Genomic DNA, 10,454 nt, shown 5'->3' with positions numbered 1-10,454 from the left:
GTTGCACTTTCTTAAATATTTTACGAAGTACTAGTATCAAAAAGTTACTGGACCCTTTCTTACAGTAATTAATCTTCATTGTAAATATATCTGAAAATATAAAATGGTGAGATGAAAAAACCGATAAGTAAAAATATAAAAATATATTTGCATAAAAACTGGCAAACTATGCTTGTACTATCAGATAAGGCCAGCAAGGTTAGGATCTTGAATCATTGTGATAATGTTCTCGATGTTGAAGATGGTAATGAGGTTGGTGTCGAGGTTGGTCTAGATGATGTAGATGGTTTCCCCACTCCTCATCACCTTGTTCTCGTCCTGCATACGGTCTAACACCACATCAATCTCAGCCTAATAAAATATTTAAAAAATCTTAATTCTGAAAATCAATCTCAGCCTAGTAACAGTTTTAAAAAAACAAAATTTCTGAAAAATCTTTATTTCTCATTTATCAAGTGGATTATGTTCCGAAAAACTAACATTTTAATGTTTTAAAATAATCGTCTAATGTCTTAACTATGTACTTTTCACCACAGGTCAAGATAAATTAAAACTAAGCTAAGAAAAATTTATTAAATCAGTCAAATTTTTGAAATCCTTAAATTAAAGTTAATCAATTTTCAAAATTTTGCTCACATCAAGGGTTTCCAGTTGACTCAAATTATGCAAGCTGTGGAACAAAATTAAACCTAAGCGCTGTTATCTGGTTAGAAACTCAAGAACGTAAATTGTTATCGCACACTTTATCAAATTCGAAATGATAAGGTTAATATTGGCATTTGCTGAAGAAAATTAACTTTGTTCTGTTTACCTCAGAAAATGGTTTTTGCTTCTCATTCCTCTCCATGAAAGTGTAAATCTGCTGCATCTCCAGGGACTGAGTCTGAAATAACATATCCATCAATTTAAATCTTATTATTATTATTAGCTTTGCAACCCGCTTCTTCTATAAATCAAAAGTTATTCACTTTATTATCATCCCAGGGGTGTATAATTTTGACGATNTTACCCCTTAAGTCATCTATCTTCCCCAATTCAGCGAATAAAACCCTTAATGTTTGCAAAACTGCATTACATCTGAGGGAAAATTTTTTTTTTAAAAAGGTAGGTTGATTATTCGTGAAAATATACACCATTGAGTCATCAAACTTTCATTTAAATTTATTTCTTCCACTTGCAAACTTTCATTTCCTCATCCAACTTCAACCTACTTCCCTTTCTCCTCACTTAGACCCTAACTTTCACTTTTCCTCAGATCACTTGGACTTTCTCTTTCACTTTCTTATATATTAAGCTAACATTCTTAACAAACTTACACTTTCTCCTCGACTTGCCGCCCATCTCCCCCCACCACCCATTATATATCTCCCAAAAAATCCCATATCTATCACAAAATACCTGATAGTTCTCTTGGACAAGTTTGTATAATAGAGACATGAAGTGTTTATATCTCTCCGAGGAGACCTCAACGGTGGCAGGTTTAGAAGCTGCAGCAGTAGCAGCGAGTAGTTCACTCTCCTCTACACTTATACCTTCAGCCGATCCTTTTCTGAACATTATTCAATATTATTATTTTTGTCTAAGTTTATGCTATACATTCCGATCACGTACATCGATTTTTTTTTCTTTTAAATTTTCATTTTTTAAAAGGTTTTCCACAACCTGTTAGATAATTTGTATTAGAAAAAATACAAAGATTGCTAACAAATAAAATGCTTTTTAAACTTGTAAATCAAACAGTTGTAGTTCAGGAAAACTTTATTTCACAGAATGTAAACTTTTTAACTCATAACTCTAGAACAATGCCTGATCTAGTGCATTCAAGCAATTTTAATATTGTTCCTTCTCTAAGGACGTTGTACCACTGGGGTCTAGCGACCATGTAAAGATTTTAGTTCATGCTAAAATGAAATATTTTGATAAAAGTGAGAAAGTGAAAGTTAGAAATTTGAAACGTGCCGATTTTCAGGCTATGGAGATGGAGACTACAGTGTCCTCCAGGGAAGTGTTTAGGGGTAAACTGAACAATCTAGTTGAGGATTCTGTGCCGCTAAAAGTTGTAAAAGGAGGAAACAATCCTCCCTGGATGCAGAAAGGAATAATGAAAGTTATTAGGAAAAAGAGAAAACTCTGGAAAACTTACTCTAACTCCAAGGAATTTTCAGACTATTTACCATATAAGCAGGTTGAAAAAAAGTTAAAAATTCTATGAATTATGTTTTGTAATACTAAAATTAACTTAATAACATTTAGTACAAGAGAAAATTAATTCTCCTTCCAAGTTTTAGCCCAAATTTTACAAATATTTGAAAAATAAATATATTAAAATGGTTATACAACAATCTCAAATATTGTGGAAATTCTAATTGACGTTAAATTTATTTAATAACATCCACTAGTGAAGGAGAGGAAATTTCCAACAAAATTAACTTTAAAAGCTTTGTCAAAATAAGAGAGAAAAAATCATCCGAACATTTTTCCCAAAATAGTTTACGCTACATTTGATACCTAAAATCTTATCATGAAACCCGTTCTGTGAATGGATAAAGTTTAAAGTTTTCGTTATATTATCGTACACCACTATTATGGAAAACTAACTTTTCACTGTTTAACCTAAAATACGAATTTTGCAACATCTCTAGCGATTAAAGATACCTTTAAAAAATTTACAGTTTTGGTTTTAATAAAATGCAAAAAATCAGATAATAAAAAGTCAGAACAACCCATTCTACATAGCGAATTACAGGCATTGGCACAAAAATGGTAGTTATTGCACTGGTTGTAAAACTTCAATCCGAATAAAAAGTTTAAAACCTCTAGCGCTCAGAAAAAGTATTGTTTTTAAGTTTGTTGTTCTTGTCATGTTGTCATGCTATAAAAATGTGATGAATAGCTTCTAAAAACGTATGCTGTTGACGTATCATTATCATGGTGTGCCTGAGAACCGAAACTTGGTCAGGTTTGGGTCATAAGCACAATGAGAAAATTTAATCCCCTGAATATAACTAGAAATGTACTTACAAGACTTCCAACTGCGATGAAGCTTTGGAAGAAGGGGGGAAAACACGTTGATTGAAAGTTTATCATAAAACTAAAATGCGATGACATAAAAAAAATAAACAGAGAACCCATCTTATATATTATGCATACGTGGATGCATTAAATCTACCTTATTTTACTATTAGAAGAATAACAAGAAACTTCTTATCATGTTAACCACTGTAACTCATACTACATCCCTATGGTGGTCCTTGGAGTAATCCAAAAACTGAACTAGACTAAGGAACCAAAACTTTGGTTTGTAGTTGACTAAGAGACACTACGAAACTGTGTGGGGGAAGTAGTTTCTGAGCTGTCAAAACTAAAGTCAGTGGGTAAATTGACGAGTTGAAATGAATTGCAAAACTCACTTCAACCGGTTGGAAACTTTTGAAATATGTGTACCTTGGTTTCTTACTCGGAGTAGGACGGATTTCTTCATCTCCTTCTTCATCCTCCTGGCTCATCCCTTCCTCATCCTCACTACCATCATCCCTAAGGAAGGTTCAAAATTTAGAACGGCTTCAGTTTAAATCACTGCATTTATGATGTAATTGGATTCTGGCAATTTTCATTGTTTGATGAGATTAAAACAAAAAAAAAAAAAAATATCAGAATTAAGACTTAATTAACACATGTATCCTGAGGTAAAATAATTGTTCGTAGAAAAATAATTTTTGTGTCGTTAAATCAAATATTAAATTTTTGTTTGAATTTATGACGGTAAAAAGTTGTTAAGAAGAAGAAAATAGTTATTCCATTACTAGATAAATTTTAGGTTTACTACCGCAGGAGTGCTTCTTACCTTTTCCTTCTCTTGTTTGACTTAGTGAGAACCTTCTTGAAGTATGCGAACTGTACCAGCTGTATAGCTGTCTCGGCATCCTCCTCCTCAACCACCTTACTCAACCTAGCCTAGGAGTTAACAATACCATTAATCTCAAGATAAGGAAATGATGGCAGTGATCCAGCCCTGTGAAGGAAATTTTATGCAGAGGAGGCACAGTGGTTTTAAATGATACATTTAGAGTAGACACATCAGTAGTATCACAGGCAATTTAAAGGACGAAAAAAATTTGTTGAAAGATTATCTAGAAAAAAGTTAACGAGACGAGTTTATACTTTTGTTCTCAACCTAGACTTTTAATTAACACTATAATTGTACTCAGGATAAAACACAATAGATGGTAAAGCACCGTAAAGGGTTGGGACGCAGAGTTTAACGGGGGGAGAGCCTTCTTTCATAAAGATTGGAAAATTTGAGTTTGGGGCAGTGTTCAGTTTCATGACAAAGGCGAATGAATGAATAATTTTTGTTAACATACCTTAGCGTGAGCAGTAGCGAGACGAATAAGTGTCTCTAGTGCCCTAGCAGTCACAGGTTGGGTTCTTGCCATATCGTTGGCGAAATCCGCCGTTCTCAAATCGGCGTATTCTTCGGCGATAATACTGCTTGCCTCGTCGGTCATGGCGGGGCGGATACATTTAGCGATGTGGATATATTTCTTCATAAACTGGACGCTAACAATCTTGTCGGACTTCTTCCGGGAGTTGCCGTGTAGAAGAGCGTCGTACTTCTCGTACATCGGCGTCTCTTCGTTCTCGTCCTCCTCTCCCTCAAGGTCCTTGGTAGTTAACACGTCCGCGTCCGCAGCAATGCTCAGGACCTCGCCGTCCTGTTCATTAGGGTTTCGGTACCTGGAGGAATTAATAATAAATTAAATCAACGTGGATAAAAAAACTAACTAAATATACGCTTTATAAAAAAGGTGGTCTGAAACCAGGAGACAACCCCCCCCCCTCTCTAAAAAATGTATAGTTTTTTAGCCTTACCTGTGCATTCTTACAACATGATCAGCGATCTTACGATCATTATCCACATCTATAGTGTCAAGCAGGATGAACAACAAGTCAAACCTAAACATCATATTTTGTGTAAAAAAATTCTATTCGAATTAATTCAGGGGAAAGACAATTTTTAAATAAGAAAATTCATATAGGTCATTGAGAAACAGTTTTAAGAAAGAACTATTTAGTGTTAACAATTTCCGTCAGTTTTCACGCTACATTCATATTTCTGAAGTTATTCCTTATTCTTTTTTACTTCTGTTTGTTAAGTACCGTTTATTATAATTGTATAGGTCAACAGAATTGATATATGTGTGTATTTTCTACCAGAATATTATTTTTAATTAAAAAGGGACTGGTGACGTTATTTCAAGTGACCCCTCATTCTGAATTAACGGTCTGATCAGAGGATGAATGAGATGATTTTATTTTTCAAGTTGAAAGTAGATTGTTTTTAATTAAGGTTTCTCTAACAAAAGTGAATTCCTGATTGTTACTCGTAAAAAGTTTGAAAGGGTGCCATTGTGAATCTTAAAGTTGAGGATCATCTGGAATTACATTTAAAGTCCCTTAAATGTTTATTAAATAATAGTTTAAATGTTTAGTTTGAAATACCTTGAAAGTAAAGAATCCTGAAGACCAATGTTTTCCATGGGGGATTTGTAGGGATTATACCGACCATAAACAGGGTTAGCGGCAGCAAGCACGCTACAACGCGCGTTTAAGCTCGCGTGAATCCCTGCCTTGCTGATGGTGACACGACCCTGTTCCATGACCTCGTGGATCGCGGTTCTATCAACATCAGTCATCTTGTCAAACTCGTCAATACAGACAACACCTCTGGAATATCATTAGATATCAACTTTTTCTTTTAAATAATTTTTTTTAACATAAAATGTTTGTTTTTTTTAAGATCAGCGTTGATTTATATAAACTGATTTATATTTCCTTAGAATCCTCCACTTCCCTTCCCCCGCGCACCAGTCATAAAAAAATCATGATTTTTCCCACGATATATTTCATGGATTTATAAAAGTGGGAAGTATTAGGAAATACCCCATTCCTTTCCTTTTGAAGCGCCATTTATGAGCATTTAGTTTTATGTAAAAATATTAATATAAAATATAAATTTGAAGACTTTCATTTCCCTTCATAATGCTTTACCAAAAATGGTTTGATCTTTCGTTTTTTACTCGAGTTTTTTTATGAATAAAAATTGTTAAGATATGGGCTTATGTACTAAGTGGCATCAAATATAATTTTTTAATCATTTTTGAGAGCTTACAACCATGAAAAAAAAATCTGAAAGCTACCTGTCTGCTAGAACCATAGCTCCTGCTTCCAGCTGTCGTTCTCCAGTATCCTTGTCTGTGGTGACAGCAGCTGTTAAACCAACACCACTGCTTCCTCTACCAGTGGTTGCAATAGCGCGAGGAGCTGTGTTCAGAACATATCTAAGGAAAAATAAAGTATATGAGCTTTTTTTGATCGAGTCATAATTTAAGCTCTCTAGCTAAATCTTTAGAATTCTAAAATTTTCTAAAAGTAAAATTTACTCTTACAAGACGGGTTAAGAAAGGGGTTTGACTCCCAAAGAATTTATGTACTCCTTTTAACTTTTATCGTAAATTTAAAAATTCACAGCTCTGATCACCAAAAACAAATAAATCGCTGATAAAAATGATTAATGTTTACCTTAAAAGTTGAGATTTTGCAACACTAGGATCTCCAATAAGAAGGATGTTAATGTCTCCTCTGAGACGGGTTCCATTTGGTAGGTTTCTCTCCACTCCTCCCAACAGCATACACAGCAGGGCCTAACAGAAACAGATACAAGACAAATCAGGGTTTTAAGGACGTCATACTTCCATTTATAAAAAATTTTATTTGTGAAAATCAATCGACTAAGCTATTCAAAAAATCTAATCCTTATCTTTCCTCTACCTCTCAGATAAACAGATTAAAACAAATAAAAAAGAAGGTAAATGCATTCAATTTCATGATCAAATAAGAATTTAAGCTATTAACATACTCAAAATTGTTTTAATGGATAGTTTTCTATCAGGGATAATTTTTGTAATTTGAATGATGAAAAGCTTGAAAAGTTCTCGTTACCTTCTTAACGAACTCGTGACCGTGAATGGAGGGAGCCAAGCTTTTAGAGAGAATATCGAACACACTCCCTTTCTGTTTAGAGAACTTCTTGCACTCATGCACATCCTTCCCTGTGATGTTTGGAGTGACCTCCTTGGAGAGAAGGGTGATGTTGTTCGCGATGACAACCGTCCTGAAGGTTCCTCCGGTGTAGCCCTGCTGCTTGTTCGGCAAACATCTACAATATTCAAACAATATTAAAAAACTATTCATCCTCCCGTTTTTTTAACGATTACATAATTACAAAAGATAAAATAAATGTTATTATTAAAAATTCATATCTACCCCTCTAAATGATCCCACGTAGATTATTTAATTGAAAATATAACTTATTCATTGTTTCTAATTTCTATGATATATGATATTCGTTCTTTTTAAAGTAAGAGGCAAGGGATTACAAATAATTATAAAAATTAATAATTTTTTGCAGAACTTCTTTTAATTATATACGACAAAACATAGAATTAGATCCGACACTACGCTATACCTTCAGCATCCTACAACTTGAACCCTATCTCCGGGTTTACCTGAAGCATCCAACAACTTGAACCCTATCTCCGGGTTTACTTGAAGCATCCTACAACTTGAACCCTATCTCCGGGTTTTTACCTGAAGCATCCTACAACTTGAAACCTATCTCCCGGGTTTACCTGAAGCATCCTAAAACTTGAACCCTATCTCCGGGTTTACCTGAAGCATCCTACAACTAGAACCCTATCTCCGGGTTTACCTGAAGCATCCTACAACTTGAACCCTATCTCCGGGTTTACATGAGGCATCCTACATCTTGAACCCTATCTCCGAGTTTACCTGAAGCATCCTTCAACTAGAACCCTATCTCCGGGTTTACCTGAAGCATCCTACAACTTGAACCCTATCTCCGGGTTTACCTGAAGCATCCTAAAACTTGAACCCTATCTCCGGGTTTACCTGAAGCATCCTACATCTTGAACCCTATCTCTTGGTTTACCTGGAGCATCCTACAACTTAAACCCTATCTCCGGGTTTACCTGAAGCATCCTACAACTTGAACCCTATCTCCGGGTTTACCGGAGGCATCCTACATCTTGAACCCTATCTCCGAGTTTACCTGAAGCATCCTACAACTAGAACCCTATCACCGGGTTTACCTGAAGCATCCTACAACTTGAACCCTATCTCCGGGTTTACCTGAAGCATCCTAAAACTTGAACCCTATCTCCGGGTTTACCTGAAGCATCCTACATCTTGAACCCTATCTCTGGGTTTACCTGAAGCATCCTACAACTTAAACCCTATCTCAGGGTTTACCTGAAGCATCCTACAACTTGAACCCTATCTCCGGGTTTAGCTGCGTCAACCATATCGTTGTCCAGGATGACGTCACAATTCCTCGGGAGCTGACCGGTCGGGGCCTTCTCCGGCATCTCCTGTAGGGTCAGGGTCTGATGGTCCTTGAACTTACAATCTCCGAACTCAGTCTGAAGAGGGTTTCCGTCCTCATCCTGGAATTGATGATGTATTGATTTATTTCAACGGTATAAGTGTCAACTGTCCAACTTAACGATGAAATACTTTTCTTATTTAATCAGAGAATATTTTCTTAATTACCCAGCCAAGTTTTATCATCCTTTTTCATACTTTTTATCCAAAAATGTAATTATTTTCACCTAAAAATCATTTATTTTCCGCAACTCGGGGGAAAAAATGTTGCACCAAAAAACCTTTATAGTGGGAGGGAAAAATGATTTTAAAAAAAGAGAGGATGAGTGATTTGTCAAGAATATATAAACCCCCTGTGTTTTTCAGTATATACTCCCCCCATACACTGAAAAAAATTTGGAGTCCACTAGTAAGGGTAAAACAAGAAAACCGAAAAAGAAACCTACCATAGAAAAACAAGGGAAGGGGAAATCATCATCCCCTGACCGGGATGGGGGGGAGGGGGTATATTCATCATACCCCTTGAAAAAATCGTTCGATATAATACCTGGGTAGGATAAGCTGCAGTGCTGGGGTACGCATCCAGAGAAGTCAGATCTGTGTACGTTCTTTCAATCGTCTTTTCCGTTGCAGGGCAGTAGTGAACAGATTTAACAACCTTCGGTTTAACCTTAACAAAAACCCTCTCACAAACATGATTAAACAAGATAGAAATTTCCATCAAATTTTGTGGAATAATATCAATTAATAACAACTAATTCTCTATTTGATAATGTCAGAATTTTTTTCCGTGTGAAGAATAAATGGGAGAAAGGGATCAATACCTGAGAGCACTTGGTAACAATCCCCTCGAGGCAGACGAGGCTCCCGAGTAGACGAGCGTTGAGTGTGCGCGCAGTCACGTGCTTGGATCCAAAGGATCCCTCAAATCCAACAAAAAAGTCCTCTTTCTCTCTTGCATAAATTGAATCAATGCTACCGACAAACTCCTTCAATGCTCTGAAATAAAAAATCATGAAAAACTAAAAATTGAAAATCAAATTTTANTAAAACAAACTCTTTTTTGTGCAAGGTCTCACCTTTGAAAAGCTGCTACCTCTTCAAAACTATTGTTCATGAGACCCTTGGCGCGCTCAGGGTTCGCGCGTCGGAGATCATTGATACTGACAATCAGTCGCGTTCCTTTGCTCTCTACCATATCCCTAGGATAAGAAATTAATTTCAAATTTCAAAATTAAAAGGTTAGGTTGAAACAGATTAATTCAAAACCGATGGTACGTGCAGAAAAGTTTGGCACGTTTAGGAAAAAAATAGATTTCTGTGTAGATCTTAAAGCTTGAGGTATATCTGTATAAATGAGCAAGCCAACAATCCGTTTAAGTTGGTCTTTTTATCTTATAAACAAGCTAATTATTGTCCCCATACCGCTTGTTTCTTAGTATGTCAGAATACCTCTTTTTCAAACAACTGTAAGCGTAATTTCAAGTGACCCCTTTATGTAAATTTGACAATTTACGATGGTTTCTCTAAAGCTTTGTCTGATAAACAATGAATTAGATATCAATGTTTATAATTATGAAAACTGATTATTTTTTATTTAGTTTCTCTGCAAATGTCCAGAGTATTTTTGCTGCATTAAACTATGCAGGAATTATTAAAATTTAACGCTTTCAAACCTAGAAATACAACAATATTTTTCACAATATTAATCAGATAAAGGTTTTAAGGATACCGTTGTTAATTGGGCATTGACATCATTACATGGAGGGTCACTTATAATTAAGCGTAAAATAACTTAAACAAAATTCGATACTTTCCCTCTAGATGGGCCTTTAAACGTACCTGACCAGTTTACTGTATATTCCCTGGTCGTCGCTGTCGTCCAAGAAGTCGACATAAAACCTCTGGAGATCACGGATCTTCTGTTCGTATTCGTCACCCATTGTTCTGATAGTATCTACAGATTTCTGAAATTCAAGAAAATTCACACT

The 10,454-nt window shown here is 35.4% G+C and overlaps 1 protein-coding gene across 1 annotated transcript; it reads right to left on the bottom strand.

Annotated features, from left to right (window-relative positions):
• Positions 1 to 128: 128 nt before the first annotated feature.
• LOC111709540 (DNA replication licensing factor MCM3) lies at positions 129 to 10,454 on the bottom strand. Its single transcript, XM_023483238.1, has 16 exons — positions 10,306 to 10,454; positions 9,543 to 9,665; positions 9,288 to 9,462; positions 9,011 to 9,133; positions 8,332 to 8,525; positions 7,003 to 7,219; positions 6,583 to 6,704; positions 6,201 to 6,341; positions 5,503 to 5,727; positions 4,873 to 4,956; positions 4,365 to 4,737; positions 3,845 to 3,954; positions 3,445 to 3,534; positions 1,399 to 1,549; positions 812 to 883; positions 129 to 351 (listed from the first exon to the last, which is right to left on the bottom strand). The coding sequence occupies exons 1-16, from the start codon at positions 10,404 to 10,406 to the stop codon at positions 271 to 273; spliced, it is 2,382 nt and encodes a 793-aa protein (XP_023339006.1). The 5' UTR covers positions 10,407 to 10,454; the 3' UTR covers positions 129 to 270.

The sequence above is a fragment of the Eurytemora carolleeae genome, unplaced genomic scaffold, assembly GCF_000591075.1.
Source record: "Eurytemora carolleeae unplaced genomic scaffold, Eaff_2.0 scaffold980, whole genome shotgun sequence".
In the NCBI taxonomy this organism is placed as follows: domain Eukaryota; kingdom Metazoa; phylum Arthropoda; class Copepoda; order Calanoida; family Temoridae; genus Eurytemora; species Eurytemora carolleeae.
This window is presented reverse-complemented; position numbering and strand designations above follow the sequence as displayed.

What these genes read in the sequence shown, in the direction of transcription:
- LOC111709540 (XM_023483238.1), bottom strand. Translation starts at nt 10,406, where the DNA reads ATGGGTGACGAATACGAACAGAAGATCCGTGATCTCCAGAGGTTTTAT. An exon ending in CAGGATTCTTTACTTTCAAG is followed by an intron (nt 4,957 to 5,502) that starts GTATTTCAAACT and finishes TATGATGTTTAG; the next exon opens with GTTTGACTTGTTGTTCATCC. An exon ending in CATGTTGTAAGAATGCACAG is followed by an intron (nt 4,738 to 4,872) that starts GTAAGGCTAAAA and finishes TAATTCCTCCAG; the next exon opens with GTACCGAAACCCTAATGAAC.